Source organism: Gnatocerus cornutus, chromosome 1, assembly GCF_029298725.1.
Source record: "Gnatocerus cornutus isolate USDA-ARS CGAHR chromosome 1, icGnaCorn1.1, whole genome shotgun sequence".
NCBI lineage: Eukaryota > Metazoa > Arthropoda > Insecta > Coleoptera > Tenebrionidae > Gnatocerus > Gnatocerus cornutus.
This window is the reverse complement of record NC_142233.1, coordinates 36,545,270-36,566,777: the sequence shown is the minus strand read 5'-3', so window position 1 is coordinate 36,566,777 and position 21,508 is coordinate 36,545,270. Positions and strand designations below refer to the sequence as shown.

Here is a 21,508-nt window from a genome sequence, read left to right as displayed (position 1 = left end):
TGGTGTTTTGAACACGCACACAAAGTTTTGTTTTATGTAAATTACACTAGATAACTCCTGATTAGTTATGTGTAGGCGAATCTAAACAAATTTCTCAATCAAAAATTGTCTTGTTTTCACACCTTTTGATTGTGTTTTTGTCTCGTCTTTTTGTGCTATATTCCAACAACTTGTTCAAAGGAACGCAGTATGCACTTGAATATGTCCGAATTAAAAAAACATTATGTTAAACCCGACGTGCCATGGAATCATGAAGAGCTTGTACGTTTTTGTGGCAATAAAGTGCTTCTGCAACTAGTTCCCAGTGTGCTTGTTAAAATTCAGTAAATACCGTAGAGTCTTAAAAAAGAGCATGGGTGGTCCATCTCCAGCTCCTGTTTTGCTCAGGTGTTGACGCACCCCACTGTACTCCATAACTCAATGAATATTTGTATAGTAATTTTCTCTTGCAGGCACCCGCTGTTTCCCCTGCTGGCTCTCATTTTCGAAAAGTGCGAGCTAGCGACGTGTACGCCCCGAGAACCTGGAGTTGCGGGAGGAGATGTGTGCTCCTCGGAGTCATTCAACGAAGACATTGCCGTTTTCTCCAAACAGGTAAGCCCCCATCTGCGGGTGTATGTTTTCATTATTTGCATTTGATATCCAAACTTTGCCTTATCAGTTTGATTAGCTTATCGCGTTCGATAAACACGAAAACACATGTAAAACATCTCCAGAATTTATATTATACTCGAAATAGCGATAAGACTACACGCATTGAATCGTTTATGTGCTGGTCGAGACCACTACGCACATATTTATTTACCAACCTGGCAATTGTGTGCTCCTCTTCTGCCAGACAAATGGAATTATGTATGAAGAATGGACAATGACCATTTATTTTAATTATCGGTCACGTACAACTTACACTGAAATTCCCACATGTTTACATAAAAGGGCGATTTTGCTACAAAAATAAATATACATCCACATGATTTGTTATTGCCATTAAATTTTATTTAGTTTACTTGTTCGTGGATATGAAAATGTCTTGAATCAATTGCGGGTGGATAAATTATTTATTACAGCTGGCGACTAATTCTCATATTTATGACATACCTGTATGATACCTATTATTAAAAAGATTATTTAATCATAGAGATATTCTCTGCTATGCTACAATTTCAGATTATTTATTACATATTATGATCGATCATTTATTTAAATGTTTTTCTATCCTTGCACGACTTCTATTTGAATTGAATTAAAATTACAGGGCAACTTCGGAATAAATTAACAACCAAACCTAAGACAAAATTTTACTGCTCTTTTCGCACCTGAATTATGACGACTGACGACTGCTAAATACAGCGAGCTAAATTACCATCGTAACATTGCTAATTTGAATTCTTACTTACATTTTACTAGTTAACCCAAGAAAATAGGCCAACACCAAGGATAAACTTATAATTTTAACAATTCAAGAACTTGATTGTTAGGAGGTAACAAACTGGAAATACTTATGTGCCTGCTAAATTACTTGGTTTCTACTTCTTTATAGTCATCATGTCAATGCTCAACATTTATTATAAATAAATTCATACTGGAAGGGAGCGTGGGAAGGCTCTACCTAATGGGTATTTTTATTTTCTTCAATAAAAATTGAAACGCGGTTTCATTCGTTATCTAGTTTAGTGACAATTGTTTAGTGAAATATATTGCTAAAATTTGTTACCATTTACAATTCATAAATTGTAAAGAAATATAGACATTTGCTTTTAAAATGGAATTAAATTTATTGAAATTAAATCATCAGTGTGGAAACATATAGCGCGCTACTTATGCTTAGATTATACAGGTGTCCCAGAACTCGGAACCCAGAGAAAAAAGGCTTATGGAGAAAAGAATTCTGAACCAAAATTTCGAAACAAAAATTTTTTAGCTCAAAAAATAATCGAGCTAAGACGAAAAAACTAGCCAATCCCGAAGCTGAATAGAATTTGAAAATCGGTAACTATGTACACATACTATCATTTATTGGTCAAGTGAACATTACACTCTCGTTGCCTAGGAAATTGGACGGTCTTTTACTCCACCTTTAGAATAAGCTTTTGGGATTGGTTGTTAATTTTTTATCATTTCTCTAATACTATTAAACTTAATGAATTTTTGTTTTGAAATTTACCTTCTGTATTGTTGTTGTTGTCTCCTTGTTCTCTGGGTCATGAGGGGACAGCCTGTATAAACTAAAAAAAATTATTAAAATGTAACGTAACCAAACTCTAATTTTTAATATCATAATTAAAGTTCTTCATTGCTAAAAATGTAAGAATTTTTACCAGAGATGTTTAAAGTAGATAAGAATTTAAGAAATTAAAATTTTTGTTTAAAGTATAGCTATAATATTAAGTGAAAAATTGATTTCGAAATTTTTTTATTTATTTTATTTTTTATTTCTCGTAGGTGTCAATTGTGCAATGAAAAAAACGGGATGACGTTTCAACAGTATTTTATTAAATTTATTAATTATTTTATTAAATTAGGTAGATCTTTTTTCTGATTTGTAATTATTATTGTCTTTTGTTATTAATAATTTCAAAAAAAATTGCCAATCCTTTCTGTTATTTGCTGCTTTTTGACATTACAATAACGGCATTCTTTTATTTGACACCATGCACCTAGATTTTATTAACTTTTATTGCTTATTTTTTTTTCAATTTTGATAATTTTTTTAAAAATATTTTTTAGAAAAGTAGAACATATTACACATTTCTGAATCAAGAACATTAATATCTTCCAAATTATAAAAAAAATATGGGTTCCAATTTAAAATAAGAAAGTTGAGTATCGCCCAAAAGATACTAAGACATTTAGAAAAATTTAATTAAAAATCATCTGTTTATAGTAAATTAAAAAACATTTAATTTGTTTCTTAAATTTTTGAAATCGGTTCATAAATAAAAATTCTACAACGCCTGCCGTTTTAAAAAAATCACTCTGTATAAAGAATTACATCCTTAATTAATTAATTAATTAATTATTAATTAGGTTAGCGATTGTTTTTATAAAAATCCTAAAATCTTTAAAAATTGCATTTTTTAGACGTCGCGACCCTAAACAATTGGTGAAAAAATTTTATTTGATAAAGCGCACATAGGTAGGTAAATGTCTCAGAAATTAAATTAGAAAAAAGTTTGCGGACTTGACCCGATTATAATCGTAACAACTCGAATAGGTACAGTACAATTAGTCGCAGGAAACAAGAACTCTTGGGCCCGCTCTTACCACAAACTCCTATACCAAATAATTAAATTACCATTTTTGGATTAACATGATTAGTTCAAAAGTTAAAAATAATAATCGGGACTAAACAAGGCTGAAGCCGCACACATTTTGTTATTAAATTCACTCTTTTATTTTCACTATCAGTACATGGATCGTAAATAAAACAACCATTCATAAACACAGTTTTTATACTGTGTAACTCTTTAAAAATGTACGTTGTTTATATAAAAATTAGTCGCTTCCGGTGGCCTCTGAAAAAATATTGTTTTCTATAATCTCGTAAAAGCCGCGGCGATCTTTTAACTGAAATTATCATACTGGTCTCTGATATTAAAATTGAACATATGTGGTCGTTTACAGTACTTGTGATTTTCAATTGAAATAGATTGTAGAATTTCTGTGAAGTATCTCTGAAATAATTTTGTTTAAAGTGCATTTTGACATGGCAATTTCGTTCGGTAACATTTATAAACGTTGAAATATTCTTTTAGAGCGCAATTTTCTGAGACTAGTGTGAATGTTTCCATGCAGTATAAATTTCGCCAGTTCGACTCTGTTGAGATCGTGCCAACGATATTCTTTTGGACACGGAAGCATTTCGCGTAGATAAATAATGCCGTGGAGGCCCCAGTGTTTAATTCGGTTTGTTTAGTCTTTAAAACACTCACAAATGTGCTCTCGTATAATGTAAACACACTTAATGGCTTAAAACTTTTTGTCTTTACCACAACAACCATGGAATTGTTCGTATGTTTATCTGTTATTTTGTAATTATTGGATGAGAGAAGATCGTAATTGGGGGGTAAGATGCAGCATCTCCCCTTAGCATGTACAGGAAACGGACCCTGCTTTCCCCCCAGTTTAGCAGCTGAAAGTGTAAATTTGCCTAACTGTATTTATTTATTCCTTTTATAATTCGTTAAAGCGTACGCATTCAAATTCATACCCTCCGATTTATCCGACGGGTGCGTACAAACAAAACCAGAGACGGAGCTAGGGTGGCCGTAATTATAAAGTCAAAATCCCATCATTGCCGGATAGGGGTCGATTAAACTGGGAAAAAATTAGCGCAAACGTAAAAGTAACATCAAACGGCGTTTCGTTACGTGAAATGTACAGTTGGCTCGTGAAAGCGGCATAAAACGACCCTGTAATGGTTATGGGGCTCCCCGACCTTCTTGAACGCACTTCGAAGGGTCTGCCTAAGTGATTCACGAGATAATGTGCCACGGTGCTGCGCCATTATTATTTATCATTGGTCGATTTGTTTATGGGACCACAAAAGGGTTCTTGTCGATCTTTCACCAAAAGTTACAACAACAAAGCCACCCCTGGTTATTACCAGCAAACATAATACGTTAATGCGTAATAATGTACGTACGGAGACCGGTGATAAGTACAAGTGATAATAAAATGGCAGGTAGCTTCATTAGATAATAGCTAGAGTTGTTTAGATCCTTAGCAGATGATAAGCAAACGAAAGCACTTGAACATGTTTCGTTAATGCATAACGCTTCTAATTTACTTTCCTCGTTGGGCCTTTTATTACAACGATATTAAGCATGCTGGGAAAACGTAAATTCACATTCTTTCGAAAAACTCTTAATTGCGAAAGATTGCCATGATAACACAACCACTACAGTTTCCTTCATTACCGTTCACAATTCACTAATTAAATCACATAAATTAAAATTACGAAACCAATCAACGTTCGCTTTCAGAACGAGCGCATAATTGGAAAGAATTAAATAATGCATCATTCTCATCGCCACTTCACTTATTGGACGCTCCAAAATGTCATTTAACGCACCGAAAACCAACCAAAGAAATCAAGACATGAAGCAGATGGTAATTGCGTGGAACGAAAGTTATTTGCCAATATTTCAATGAGATGATGAGTACCAAAACATGCACTTTGTACAATATGATTACTTTAATTGCTTGGAAATTGATTTTTTCTCATTTACATACATATTATATTGTACGTTGAAACAAGAATTTCTAGTTCAATTATTAATTGGGCTTCCTAAGCAGACATGTCTATCTACAAATTCAAAATGGTCTTGCGTTCTCCTACCAACATGTTAACGACACCATTATTGTTTGTGGTGATTTTCGGTAATGTTTCAGTCATTAAAGTGAGTAACGTGGAAAAACATGCGTAGGCTAAAATTATGTGTTCTTTTCAATTACAGAAGTTACTATTGATATGAGGCATGTAATAGTTTTTGATTTGTTCTTTAAAATTCTGGTTCGTGTAACAAATGCAACCAGACCGTGTGATAAATACACCCATCAGATAATAACGGAGTGCAAATATAATTCAGCGCGATTTGTCTTGGCCGAAGCCATTGGCGTCCGTTAATTAAATGGGCTTTTTATTTAATTAATAACAAATTGGCCTAATAAAAGCTAACTCATAACAAATTCACATTTAATTAGTACGTTTAATGGAGTTAATTCATCAGAGCAAGTTACGTAATAGATCCGTTTTAATGTATCCGATTTAACATTTTTTATTGTCGACCCAACAGTGATTTTCTGGGTTGCAGTCTTCAGGTGAAAAATTTATACGCCCGTCGAGAATAATTTACGACCTTCAACAGACTTAAAAGGCAGTAAAACTAAAATCTTGCTAATCTCGTATAGTTTTTAAAAATCTCTGTATACAATTCGGTTCTGGTATTTTTAAGTTGGGACAGATGTGTTTCTGAGAAAAGCCCAACTTACAGGAGGGTGGAGAGTGCAGTGAACCTTCAAAACGGCACATCCATCCCCTGGTTGAATAGTGAAAAGAGTCTTTTTGAAGCAACCTTGAAACCTCGAGCCACATGCTTCTAGAAACTGGAGATTCGAATTCCTCGAGCTCTCGGCGTCGTTGTAAGCATGGTTGGAAACGTTTCGTTTCGAGTCTCGACAAAAACGACCTCAATGTGGTATTAATGGAAAGAAATTAATATCGGTTTGGTGCAGGAAAAAATGCCGGAATTTGATACGCGGCTCACCGACTTTTTACTCATCGACCACTCCGATTCCTGAAACAATTTTGGGTTCGGGGACTTGAACGTGTCAATTAAAAGAGTCTTTCAGACTAATCCTCCCTTGCCATCCGGTGGAGCATTTATATGTTATCCGATGGTTAACGATATCCTTTTTGAATGTAAATAGATGCAAAGCGTTTATTTGAAAGTAATTTAATCCTTCAACGCAGCATTCGTAAAACCGCTAATGGTTTCTATAAAGTTGTAATGGTGATTTTTATTGAGATGTTGGCGTTGACGAGAGCACTAAAAGACATTTCGAAACGCACAACTCGGACGGGGACATAATCCGAGACACACTATTTATAAACGACGCATCCGACATTCACCCAGGGTATAAATATTGGAGTTAATCACATGGAGGAGACTGCCAAGTGTGATGCGTCAGACCAAACAACGAAATTTGCAAAATTATCCTATTCATAAAGAAAACACGTGAAAACTGTACAAACGACTAGCCACCACAACAATACTGAAAGAAGTCAAGTCAAAATTTTTGATACGTTTGATAGTCGCGGTTTCTTAAAGGATTCAGCATGAATTTTCTTTGTTTGGTTATGACGTACACCGTTTGTTAGATATCCCATAAAGAAAAGATTGTAAAAGTATCAAATTTCACCTGTCAGACGACTTATAAGGATACGAAGAGGTAGTTTGGCGCCTCTTCTTTACATTTGTAAACGGTGCGGCTCGCTTCGTTTAACAAACAGAAAAATTAGCTATAAACTACTTCTACAGTTTCAAATTTACTTTGTAGTTTTTGGAGTATTTAGGAGTAACATTTTTGTGCGGCTAATATCTAAATCGAAATAATACTTCTCTTAAACTTTCCCAAGCCAAGAACATGTTTCTACACCAGAGTACTGTTTTGTGTTATATTTTGTTACGAGAGGCACCCTAAAGGCGAGGATCAGGAACTGTCATAAATCACGGCAACAACCCTACACGTGGTTATTACGTGAGAAAGCGTCGGCCACTAATTAAAAGTGCCATTAAAATGGCCAACAATGTGGTGGCCCTCGAGGGCACACAATCGGAGAAAAGAATTTGTGCGTGTACCTGGACAGCCGATTAACTCCCAGATGACAGGCAAGGATTAGAAGGAGCAAAGTCATCGGGCAATTACCACAATGGGCACCACCTAGGTGGAGATTAACGGGCTTGGAGTTGCTCATTTCGACGGCCGCGCTGCGGGAGGCAGTGACGTCAGGATATTGAACGGCACTCGAGCACACCAAAAAATTACCAACAATAACAGCATGCCAGTTATCGGGTACGCATCTCCAACACAATGGAGTACAGGGGGGCTCCGGAGCTATACAATGCCCCCCTTGCACGACGCAGAGCGTGTTCTCTATGCTTAATAATGGATACCTGGCGTTTACGCTTCACCTAAGGCCTAAACGATTAAAGTAACTGACAATTTTGGACATCTGCATAACAATGATAGTCACCTGAGAATCCACCAAAATACCAGCCTGTAGATTTTCTTCTTGCGTTGGAATTTTTCACTGTTTAGCTCTGTTGACGCTGATGGGAGTTAAAGTCGTTGAAAGTTTTATGGTCCAATAATTGAAAGATTATAACGCATTAATTATATATGTATCATTCGGATAATGGTTAAAACGTCCTGGAACTAATCAGTTTTTATACGTGACTAATATTAATGGCTCCTGAGACACCACAGCCGTGCTGTGAAGAGTGTAACAAAGTAATAAACTGGAGCATAAAGATATCTTTTATCGAAATATGTAAATACTTGGGAGGGCTACAAATAACCAATGCAGGCCGTAAATTTCAAAATGACCGAAGGTGACAATGCTACCAAAAGAAAGAGCTCGCTTTTTACCTGTGATTTACGACTTTGCCCCTTGTAAATAAACACAAGTGATATTATAAAGTGGGGGCTCACAACTCGGATATCTACCGTTTTTTTAACATTAGTTGCATAGTTCTGTGTCGCATTCTTTGGCGAGGTCTCCTGGTGGGAAACTGGCTAGTTTGCAAAAAATCCGATAGGTTTATCTATGATACAAACACCTACCACAATTACACAGAAGGTGGAAAAGGTGACTTTATCATGTAGCCATTTTTCAAATGATGTCATACCATGACGATGACATATCTAGACAAGGTAACTGTACCAAATAGTTTACAGTTTTTAATCAGGTGCTAATCCACTTTTATCTGATTTTCGCAATATCTTAATTCCGTTATCTGCTGTTCCAACATATTAAAAGCAAAAAGACTCTGATTTATCTGCAAGTAAGGTCAAAGTGGCAATTTTTCGTCGATTTTCCCATACATCTACATTTCAATAAACGAAATCAAAAATAATGTTTGTTTCACGGCATAAATAAATTGTCAATAACGATTATGACAGTTTGTATTTAACAATATCAGAAGAAGCATAACATGGAATAAAAACTCCAAAGGATGATAATGCGTTTTAAAATAGTCGTGTAGAGTCGCTTAAGTAACCTTTATTTAGAGGTGGGGTTTCTGGGAACTGTAATAGTGGCTTTTAATGCTCAAAATTATTATGCTGTAAACTGGGTGTACCTATTTTCGTTAATAACATAGATTTTGATGCATGTTCGTCGACCACAATTTTCCAGTGGTTAAATTCTATTGCTTTATAAAATCCTGAATTCATTTTATTCCCCCATGATCATGGTAAACCACTGGAACTTGTGGGTTGGTTTGAAAATACGAACTTGTTATTACTGCTAACACTAACATAAGTGTCTTGTTAGCTGCTCGCTGTATGAACTATCAAATAACTAATTTACATTAAAATCGAAGGCATCCGTAATCTTGTTGGAAATAATATTCCTAATTATGTATTTAGATATTGAAACGCAATTAGAAATTACACAACACGTTAATATGTGAGACTTTTAATAGATCTTTAGTAATCCATTTAATATCCCTGAATATGTATTTGATTGATCCTTAAATTGTTAAACAATTTGAAAATTAAGTAAACATGACACACGATTATACAATTAGCTCATTTATCTCGACTACTGGAGAGTTAAATATCAATATTCCATGTGTAACATTGTTTTTTTTTGCTGCACATTTATGTATATCAATATCTTAATTTGTAGCAAATTGAACAATTTAAAAAATAAAGAGATTGTTAAAGAAGTTATGTAGTGTTACTATAAAGTATTCATAAAAGAAGTAGCTAAATATTGATTGTTGCATAATAATTAGTATCAGTAGTTGATGCATACAGTAATTGGAATAATTAACCAAACAATTAGATTTTTATGGTTTTAAAATGAAGTAATTATTATAAATTAGTTTCTGTCAATTTATTTGATATTTGATTCAATATTTAACCCTCTATAATTAAGATCTTGGTTCATTATTATGAGTATGATGTATAAATTTCATCTTGTGTTCTCAACATTTACTTTTTCAAAAATTAACTTTTAGGGACGTTTTTTTTTTCAAATTTTTGTTTTGAAATGTTGAATAAAAAAAAATTAAGTTTTTAAATTAAGTAATTAGTTTAATAAAATTTTTGATAAAAAACGTTAATTTCTCGAAATTCGTATTTTTTTATTTTTTATTTTATTTTCTCAAAAAAAACTTCAATTAATTCTGCGATCATTCCCGCATATCCCAGAGTGGGCCGATTTTTGTTTCTATTTTTTTATTTAATTGAAAAAAAATAATTTTTAAAATTTTTATTATTTTTTTTAAGTTATACAATAAAATTATTGCAATTAAACGATTTTACAGGATTGTGTACTAAATGTATAGTTTTATTTTCAACTACATATTTTTTGAAGTACATTTCAAAACAAAAATTTTGAAAAAAAAAAACGTTCCAATAAGTTAGTTTTTAAAGAAGTTATAGCTATGTGAAAATATAAAAGCCAATTTTTGGAAAAATTCATAACTTTTTTTGGGTTGAGAACAAAAATTTCAAAAAATTCTGAGAACTGTTTTTCATAGGGTAGAAAAAGATGAAAAGGGTCGGTGTCAAAAGTGGTCGGTTTGGTATGGAATAATACCCCGCATATATACCTTAAGTTTAATCCTAAACTTACAAGGCCAAGAAATTTAATAGAAGAAGAAGGGACGATCAAATGATCAAAAGTTCAGTGAAAATCTTCACAATCAAAACTTTCTATAGGTACTTTTTGGATACTCAAAAAAAGATTGGCTAATATCAAAGTTCCGTCCTACGAATCGCGAGTTTTTATTTGATACGCGACACCAAGATAAGCCTTAATTAAAATTAGGTATTAAAAGCTGCCATAAAAACTCTGTTAATCTATATTACCTACTGATAGAAAGCAGTACCGTAAAGGCGTTGTGATAAGTTGTCATTCTTGGATCTAATCTTAGATCGATAAGCTGTTTAAACTGCCAAAACTGGGAAAAACAAAAATGAAAACGTTGCAAATTGATGTTTTTGTGAATTAGAGGCGTAAAAACAATATTCCACCGAACCACATGCTCGACCAAAAAGTGCCCGGGCGTTACCAATTTCCACACAACTTTTTTCTATGATTCCAATTATTATCGACATGTGACATTTGGTACGTTGTGTTAGTTTCCGGTTTTTAATAAGGCAAACACCTCGTGGTCCTAATCAGCTGTGCTACCTGGCCTATCTAATAATACCGATGAACAATGCTTAATTGTCATTCAGTAAAGTTTTGCAGTGCACAAAGCATACGAGTTGGGTGGCAATTTGATACTGTTGGTCGCTTTTCAATGGTCACGGAACAATATAAAGTGGAATTACCTGCACCGGACACAATTAAAAAGTACAAATTAATTTACGTTCAGTGTACACTCGTTGATTGTCGCATGTGTGGGAGGTGGCGCCAACGAGAAGACTTGTCTTCAATTGTCACATTAATTAGCACTGTTTTTCAAACATAATAACTACTTACAAAAAGGATAGATCTGTTACCCTTATTTCCGCATTACTGTGGTCACCCAACCAGGACGAAAACACAGAAACACGTTTCTTTGAAGAATCTTAATTCGTTAAGTTGTGATGTATTCCTACACGCATCGTTTTGTCTCCTCATTAGCTAAAGCTCGTTTTTAATGTGAATGCAAATACGTTTCTTTATCAGGACGTCTGTCCACTTTGAAGCGTGAACATCAAGGATTTGCATGCATTATTTTTTATATCATTTCAGGAAAAATTTGCATACCTATACAACATACAGTTTATTTTATTTATAATCGGCGAAGATTATAAACCACCTTTGATTTGTTTAAATTTACAGTTAAAAAAATAAACATTCGGATTTAAAACATTACAAAGGTAAGACAGTCATTTTAATTTCCATCCAAAATGTTAGCATTTTTCTGACAAAGAGAATTTTTAAATATTTTTCCTATCGCACGGAAGTTTCATTTTCATAGTATGTAACTACAATAAGCAGTTAAACTGATTGAAATTCGATGCTTGCGCAATGGAATTGTGTTTATTAAGTGTTCCTAAACTTGATGTGACATTTGTTCCGCGTGAAGTTATATAGACCAGAAATATGTTTTTATGTTTGACTTCTGCAAAATTTAACTTTGCTAAAAAACATGGAACGGTACCAAGAATAACAAAGACAAAATGTTTTATTTCTATAAAATATCAAGTGATTGCCAAAATATTTTAAGTATGTATTTTGAACGTTCCAATCTTCGAGATCATGTCAGATACTGTGATAAAATTTCCATGTGAATATGGGTCACCACTATAATTTTCTATTGAACTAATTACTGAAAGATAATGGAGAGCATGAACACCTGCTGCCCAGATAGTTGTAATACGTATTAACTTAAAAGGAAGTAGAGACCATCGAGCTTACAGTTAACTTGTGCATTTCATAAAAATCACTAATAACCATATAAATATACCTATGCCTGCAGATATGAGAAAAAATACTCGTTTGTAATTTTTTATTTGAAATTAATTGACACTGGTCATGGAAAGGAAAAACGTGCCTATTTGACCGATATAACTGTTGCAATTGTTAATATTTTTTTTTGTATGAAGACCAGGGTTAGACGAAAGTCGGCCATGTCTGTAAATAACTTATGCCATTACAATCACGACCACGAGCAATTTACCGGTTTCTTTCTTCTTCCTTTCCATAAGCAAACTTTTTGTGATGGTCTCCATAAATATTAATTCGTCTTTTTCAATCGTCTGTAACAATCATATTACTATGGACGCATTCGTGCAAGTGTCGAACACGTTCTTCGCTATGTCCATCTTTGTTGTCTGTCGTTGATACTAATTTACTGGCCCGACTAATTAAAAGGTGACGATTAACGACAACAAGAAGTGATCGGCATGCCAGTTTAGACGTGTGAGCTATTCGACCTCGCGCTGCAGCAGCGGTAACGGCAGCGTTTAACTTTTCTCTTCTCTCGTTTGGTCGAACAATAGTCTTGTTCCCATACATGGTTAAGACGGGATGCGTTCCACGATAGCCATCGAGCAGGCGTCAGAATGATGCTGTCCAAGACGTGGAAGACGACGCCGCAATCATCCAACGTAATCGACGGGCAATGATGTTGGCAATATTTAAATTGATGTTGGTGGAAAAACGCTGCTTTTTTTTGCTGGTACCGTTTCAACTCACTATTCGTACTGTTTTCACGCGTCATTAAGTGCTGCTATCTATTAATTAAGGGAGACAGTGATTTCTGCAAGTCATTTGTTGTTTTTCAGTTAGACGTAAAGTTTTAACATTCCATTGGTAACGAACTGGTTTGTTGGTTTTGATGCGCGTGAAAATGCAGTCGTTGGTTTTCACGAGACGGTGAAAATAGTCATCTGGGAGTGTGGAACGTTTTGTTTTGGTGGAAAGCGAGTCTAGTGGCCAATAGGGCGTATATCCGCTACATGTTGGTAACGGATGTATTTTGAAAATCCCCCGTTTTCCGATAGTGCTCACCCTTCCACCATTACATTTCCATAATGGCACGCGAAAGGGAAATCTTATGGATTTCGGAATTGCTCCCTGAACAAATTCCAGACGACCAAACATCAAATCAGATTTTTATCGTTATTTGAATACACGGAAGATTTGTCTTCCCGTTCAATTTCACGGTTTACACTCGGATTACGCTATAATTGGTGCATCAACGAATGGTCACCGATAAAACTAAAACAATATCGTCTGAAACTCACGCGTTTTATTATCTAGAGATTTTAATGACAATAGCAGATTATTCTTAACAATATAATCCGTCTTTATTTAAAATGGGATGAATTGAAATTGTTATTGCCACTGTACAACGCACTTATCTACATAAATAGCAGCGCGGAATTGCGAATTTTTTTATTCTATTTGGTGCGATTACGCTGATCTCGGCTCTGAATAACAACAAGATCGCAGTTTCCCCCCCGATTTATAATTCCGTCGGGTTCGAAGCCTCTTCTAACGACATTTCTTAATCTTCGCTGTAACGCCGGTAGAATGATCACCCTGAAAATGTTGGCACGTTAACTGGATATAAATTAATGCTAGCAAATATGTAGAGTGCCGGAGCGACAGAAAGCTCGCACATGTGGTTTTAATTTGCCATCGAAAACACCCACACTCCACACCCCGAAAAAACAACTTTATCCGAATTCCGCTATAAATAATTGATTTAATTAGTCTGTGGGAGCAGAACCGTACCGGGACGAATCACACGAAATCTCGTCAGACACAATGGCGAGTTTCTTTCTTCGCCCAGGCAACGCAAACATGCGAAGCACACCACAAAGACGATCCAGTTTAGTCTTCGGGCTTTCAACAAAAGGAGTTTGCCTGCATTCTATTCATTCCGGCTCACCTGTGTACCTGCATCCACATCCTGTGCTCTGTGCCTGGTAGAATAGGGCCTTGTTGCCAGCTCCGACATTGCCCTTTCTTCCAACAGCCAAGACGATTAAAAAATAATTAACAACACGTAGGAAAATTCCGACAACGCCGGTTTTTTTCTTTTGTCCGTTTTGACATGGATTGACCCACATATCGCCATTGACGTCAAGCTCGCGTCTCTATCTGCAATTACCTACAAATCTAAATTGTGACGGATCAAGAAATTCTTTGCACATTTTTTACTCGAATTGCGTTGACGGTGCGGGAATGTTTAATTATAGGATATCACCAATCTACAATTGTGTTCTTGAAATGATTGCTGCACTTTTTGCAGTTCTGCAACGGCAAATTGCCTCCAATCCGAATGGAAATAAGAAGCTGCACAAGCCATAAATTTAATTGGTATATCATTTAATGCCGTCAGTCTTAAATATACAGTTTACTGTAATAGGATAATTGCAGTTCTTGGTTACCAATCTTTGTTGTCATTGCCGTTAGTCAAAGGAATTCCAGTATTGTATGTGCCGTATTAGCATACGGATCGTGAAGTCTTCCGTTAACTTTGTGTTTATTTTTACTTCCATGGTATTTAATGTGACACTCCTACTTCAACAATCATTACGTCAAAAATACGCTTTTTATAACAAAAAAAAAGGATATCATAAGCTGATGGAATTAATTCAATTTGGTAGTCCATTAAATTTGGCGTTTATTTTGTTCGATTAAAATTCAAGTCTGCTGTGGAGATGAGCGCTTGTTTGTGTATAAATAGCTTCTACACCAATTAGTTTTATCGAGTAACTTAATGAGAAGAACGGATTTATAATTCTTCGCAGATTCGTATGGGTAAGGGAGAACAATTTGCCACCCATAATTCGCACCCGTAAAACGCTACCTAATTATAGACCAATAATGACATCTGTCGCTTAAATTGCCGCCTATAACTGTTAACGGCATAGTAAGACAACTGTGTCCATAAGTAAACATCTTTTTAAAAATAGTCAAGAACGTGCATTCGTCTACTTTTATAGGAATTCCATCAAAAATCGGCAGTGAGGTCTTAAAAGGCCATTAGTGGGCTTTTAAATGAAAACAATTGACATGAGTTGCCGGTCGTAAAAATAGCAAGTTCGGCTCTTGTCGAGGAGGACGACTCTCCGAACCATAAATATATCTCGTGTAGTTATTTACAGACGGGGCATAAATTATTTTACAAGCCCACTATAAATTATTGCCGCATTGTAAACGGCAGGTGATTCTGACCGAAGGGCAGTCGACTTCGGAGTATTGCTTGGTTTGCGCCACGGGGAACCCATCGAGAAACTTGGAAATTTCTCAACACTACCCTTTCAAAGATTCTGGTTTATCTCTCTTTCTTTTGTCCCACCCGAAAACCTGCACAAAAGGCACTTTTGTAACCAAAAATGCAAGGACACGTTTTTTGCCCACGCTGCTGGGTTACAAAAGCATGTCGAGACAGTGTAACTTCGCTGTCGGACAAAAGGTAAAGTCACTTTTATGGTTGTAGACGGATGACTAGTGCCAAAATTTTACACCTTGAAGAGAATTAAGGTGAAATTTAATTAAGATCACTGAGTTTTACTTAAATTACAATCAAGATTATTGGCAGCTAGATCTTAAACAATGCAATAGAGTGTAGTTAAATTGTTGCGTACGTGTAATTACTTTATTATGTTAATAAGCAGGTATTTTCCAGTTGCTTGTTGGTCGTAAATTTTAAACCAAGATCTATTCTGTCATAAACTTCCAAGTAATTGAATTTTGAAACTTTCAAAGTGTCTAGTACATACATAATTATTGTAGAATACATACAAAATTGTTGTGTAAAAGTTGGGGCAAATCTAAACGTCTTCAAAGAAAAGAAACCTATAATTAGTAGCAATATTTTCATTGCAAATTAGTTTTATTCGCTTTGTAAGATAACATAACAGGTGAAGAGGATATGAACATTATACTTTTAGATGCATAAAATAGATCTACATTCATTTCCTCGGAGGCTCCTCAAGGATCCGTTCTACGCCCACAACTATTTTAAGTTGACCAAAAAAACATGAATCCTAATAGCCTAGCCAATAGATATGTATTTAAAAGTCTGGCAAATGACTCATTGCTGACGAGTTTTGTATTACATTTTTTCATAAATTGTAAAAAATATCAAACAAATTCAATTTCTTTGGGTATAAATAAATTCACAATCCGCTTTTCGGAAAAAGTTTCAACCTAAACAGGTATGTTTTTAAATTTTCGATTTAAATATAGGTATGTATGTATAGACAAATAAATAGAGAATTAGGATGGGATTTTTTGGGAGAGAGAATCCAGCACAAATTAAATTGATAGGTTAGATAACAACCATTTTTAACACTTAGGTAATTTGTTATGTTATAACACAACTTATCGCAACCGTCACTTTAAAATCTTTTGTAAAGCAGTAATCCTCAGAATTAGATGACTCTGATTTTCAATACCTTTCAACTCAACAAATCGCAATCTGTTGACACATTATGATTGATGTGGGATTTATATTTTTAATCTTGTGACTTCATTATTCCAGCTACTTGACATTTTTTACTGCAAAATCTGTGCACAATCACGTAATATTTCACAAGTTGACATTTAGTGTAAGTAATTTTTGTGAACAAGAAATAGCAGGTCTTACATTTACAGTAACTGTTTTATCGCCACCAGTGGTAGGTATATACTCAAGCAGCGAACTTACTTTCTTCGTCGTAAAAACAGAAGTGGTAACATGATAACCAGGAATAAAATAGAAAATGAAGTTCAGTGTTTTAACAATAATTATCGATTGGCTGTAAAAGAACTACTCTTATTTAGAGTAAGAGACTAGTGGAATTCGGTCGGATGTCTGTTGCTTTATAATAATTGTTGTGTGGAACCCCCAGGGACGAGGCTGGGAAGAGCATGAGGGTCTTCTGGTAGCTTGAGGGCACGCCGGCTGCGAAGTGAGCAGCAGCCTTCACACAATAAGTCGTCTCTACGCACCACTGAGTTTCTAATGCAAAAATTACGAACTGTACCGTACCATATGTCGCAATGCATATGACCCTCTATTCTCTCTTTAAACAAATGAAAACGATGCTGTAAGGCCAACTAGAAACTGTCTCTTTAACGATGCTGTTTGTGTCGTTTAATTAAATTAATTGTTTCAGTGCGGGCTGTGGATCCGAACGGCGTCGTTATTCTAATTTAATCTCTGTTTTCGTAATTGCGGACTGATTTTCACAGACTGTGTGGAAAAATGCGCCTATCGAGCCTTTTAGACAATACAAGCAGTATACAGGTTAAAACTTGATGTGGGAATAGTGTCAATTTATTACATCAAATTTTTGCTAAAGGTTCGTGTTAAGAAGCTACTTTTCTTATCTTAGTGACGAACAGTAATTGGGCAGGTAATGTGAGTTTGGGGCGTTGCAAGGTTAACTAATGGACGAAAGAGAAAAATGACTTCGTCTTGATGATGTACTAGTGTGAAGTTGTGCGTTTCGGTGTAATGGCAGCAAGGCCTGCGCTGGTTCATCTTCCACAAGGGTCTAATTACGCACGCGAATGTAGCTAGCTGGCCGTCGGACGGTTAACGTCCTCGTTTTGCCCTTTCGAAGGCATCTGCACCGCATGTGTAATCTAATCCTGTTCAGCTAGTAGACCTAGTACTTATCGGACCCCTGAAAAACCACATGTCGACGCTCTGCCTGCACACAATGTTTAATCCTCGCCTCCAACGAGATCCATTTGTATTCATAGTCAAATCGGTTTTAGAAAAGCACACTTTCGTATCAGATAACATTATTTATATCATCTCTATTTATCCAGAATCATAATAAAAGACACTGTTAATGACAAAATATCTAACATTTTGCTGTTCGGTCGTATTTATTTGGTTTCCGTTCAAGGGTTATCAGCAGCATTCTTTCTTCGTCTTCTATGATGTAATTTGTTCCCATGGTACCGTTGGAGAGTATGGGCGTCGATATTGCTTCAATCCTTTGCGTTTTATCGTTTTGAGGTTTCTTGAAGCTTGTAAAACTCGTAATCAGAATATAAAAGACTTATTGACGACCTGTTTGCGTTTGCTCGTTTTACGGTACTCTGCTGCGTATCATCAAGGAAACGTTTGCCACTGAAATTTATATTCATTGCAATCCATTTAAATCGGCATTCGCTACTCCGCTAATTGAAAACTGCATAAAAACCCGAAGGCATCCGTTATGTCTGCGTTACACGCCTGGAATGATGCTCGTCATAAAACCTCATTATTTATCCACCACTTTACATATCTATTCACCAAGAAAACTTATTAATGTCCCATAAAATTTTCGCCACAAAACTGGTTGAATCGTGGGTAAAGTGAGGGAGCTTGATCGAAAAGCATCGATAAAGGTGGACCTGATGGTAAGATGTAATTAGACGGAGGTCGCACCGCCCCTCGTCCACGTGCCCTAACCGCTTTTTATCCAGTTTTTATAATAATTATAGCTATTTTCTTGGCGGAGTCGATGCTGCTCGTTGTGTCGGAAAAGGTGTTATAGCTAGGTTATGCAGGCGGCCATGACGACAACTTAATAACCAAAAAGAACCCATGTAATTTCACTTGTCATCCAGATTATACCCGTTTGCACCAATCTGATGGAGCGCCTTTTAAATAATGCAATGTGTTCGTTAACTGCACACCAATTACTGCGTTTCTATCAGCCTAGATGACAGCGTCTAGTAGACTTTGTCTGACTGGTGGTTATAAAAGTAGCCCTCCCATCTTATTTTTTAATTTTCTTAAAATTACAAATCAAATAATGAAAACGCCAGATTTTTTTTATAAAACCGTTCATAAAACTGATCGTTGCAACACTTATTATTGATTATTGCATGTGTTTAAAGTGGTAGTTGTTACGTTAAATTTCATTACAGTACCTTTTAACTTGTGTAAAATCAATTCGTATGGTTATCGCTGTAAAGTGATTACTTTGGTGAGCCTTTGCGCCAGAAATTCATGAAGTGCCAAAAAGAGGCAAAAAGTCAGTGCAGTAATAACGTGCTGGTTTCAGTTTTTTACTGTTGAAAACTAATTGGATTTTCTTTTGCAGATCCGACAAGAAAAGCCCTATTACATAGCAGATCCCGAGGTAGATTCATTAGTAAGTATCCAATTGCTTTCGTGTGCTCAGTTGAGTTGTAACATGCATATCTAATCGAGGATCCATTATTTGCTGATAAAAAAGTAGGCATGCAATGTACCCGATTTATGGTTTCGGTAATTCGAGCCAACTGTAAAATTAATTTACAACATATAACACAGGAGAATTTCGAGAGGCTTTAAAGTGGGCTTTAGTGTGTGTGTTTGTGTGTTGGTATGGTTGCATGCCCACCCCCGATATTCGAGTCGATGTTATTTATATTTACATCAGATATCGGAGCAACATTTCCATCCGAGCTGGCTGTTTATGGTACAAGGACACGTGACGATCTGAACCAGTCGCTTTTTTACCTCTCTAGCATAGTGAGCCAAGTCCGTTGTTGAAGCGGAAAAGAAGAAAAAAACATTCAAGACAGACCATCCACGAAATATAAACGTTTCTTTGTTAAGACTTTGACGAATTCGTTTAACGTCTCTTCTTGTGCTGACGGTTCAACCAGGGACATAGATTTTTTCGACGTTAGTAATCTAGATGTTGAGGTCAGTGTTTCTAGCTGCTGGAGAACTACTGGAGGAGTGTGATTTATGGTGGTTCCCGCGAGAACAACTGCGCGAACTTTAAATTATTTTTAATGCGGGAAGGGTTGCACCACTGGCTCGTAATTAAATTCAGTTAGTAACGATATTAGTCGATGTAATGCGGGGTTGAATTACAACGTCATAAGATTACCAACCACCCCTTGTTTACACCCGAATATGAGCGATTACCGTCTGTAGTTAACGGTGAGTTATGTTGGTAGTAACATTGCGCGCGGGAACTTTGAATTTATTGACTGTAAATCAACGTTATTGACGAATTAGCTCTCACACACGTATTTATTATAAAGGAAACTGCGCTGCCGACAGGTTGCTATTAAGTTATTGTTCGTAGCTTTTCGAAATGTTACAGTTTCAATCAGTAATAGATTTTTTCATAATGATATCTTAATTATGTGTGCTGCAAGCTTGGTCGAAGAAGAAACCAGAGGTAGGCGCTGCAATTGCAATTGGCACCTTGATTATAGATGCCAGGGCTATGGGAACGCGAAGTTTGTTATGAAGAGTCTGACCACGTGATGTTTTTAACGAGTGGTGTTAATGTTCCGTTTAAGAGCGTATTGTTGTGCATCCAGTGGAGTGTGCGATAACGTTCCATGGAGTCGAGTACCACACGCAACAAATCTAATTTTTAACAGGTCGAAACAGCCGTCATCTACGGGGTTACGGTGAGCGTTTATTTGACCTATGGCCCTCCACGCCATCGTGCGGGTGGTCCACGAATTCGCAACCTGAGTACTTGAAACCTTAACATCTGTGAAATTGTCATGGGGAACCGCGTCGCACACTCCTTCACCATCGAGATTACAAGATTCACGATTCCGGCCATTACGACTAATTTTCTGTTTCGTGAATTGTTCGACCATTGTGATCACTCACCTACGCCCACAAGATAAAAAAGCTAATTCGTACCGGAAGGCACTGATTTATACAATGAAACTCCGACGTTCATTGTTACAAGTAGCAGTAATCGTACAGTCACATTACTCACCATGGTTTTTGTTTCAGATGGTCCAGGCCATACAAGTACTTCGGTTTCACCTTTTAGAATTGGAAAAGGTAAGGATACATCGACAATCATACGTCAAAGATTACCATCGGCCGGCAGGTGCCAACACGCGACAATGTAACAGTTTTTTGACAAAAATCAGCAGAGCGCTTGAACACAATTTATTAACCGTTTCGAAACGAGACTTTAGAATTTATAATATAATACAGTACTGCGTGCATGTTTCCGAGATAGATACATAAAGATTAAAGATAAATTACATGTATGAAATAGAAAAAGTGTGTGTTTAATGAATTTTAATCTAATTATTATACTCCAACTATAGACAATTTAATTAGTACCTTTTTGCTTCCATCCTCCATTATAGCAATTATCAGATCGGAAACCTAGATATGGGTCTTTTCGACGTCAAAAAATATTTTAGGTACTAAAAACGAATACCTAAGCTCTGAATATCCCGTGTTGCCTTAAAAAGCTTTAGAATTATATTGCAGATAAGCAAATTACCCGTTTTCTATTTTACAGAATATGGGCAGAAAATATTTACTATAGGCATGCATGATGTTTCAAT

At 35.8% G+C, this 21,508-nt stretch overlaps 1 protein-coding gene across 3 annotated transcripts in view; it reads left to right on the top strand.

The window, feature by feature from the left end:
- Positions 1-21,508, top strand: part of hth (Meis homeobox homothorax) — a 90,934-nt gene that overhangs the window by 15,630 nt on the left and 53,796 nt on the right. For all 3 annotated transcript variants that reach the window (XM_088049856.1, XM_088049857.1, XM_088049855.1), the window contains 3 exons: positions 453-594; positions 19,282-19,332; positions 20,937-20,987. In XM_088049856.1, coding sequence (XP_087905982.1) covers positions 453-594; positions 19,282-19,332; positions 20,937-20,987 — 244 coding nt within the window. The remainder of the gene's footprint in view (positions 1-452; positions 595-19,281; positions 19,333-20,936; positions 20,988-21,508) is intronic.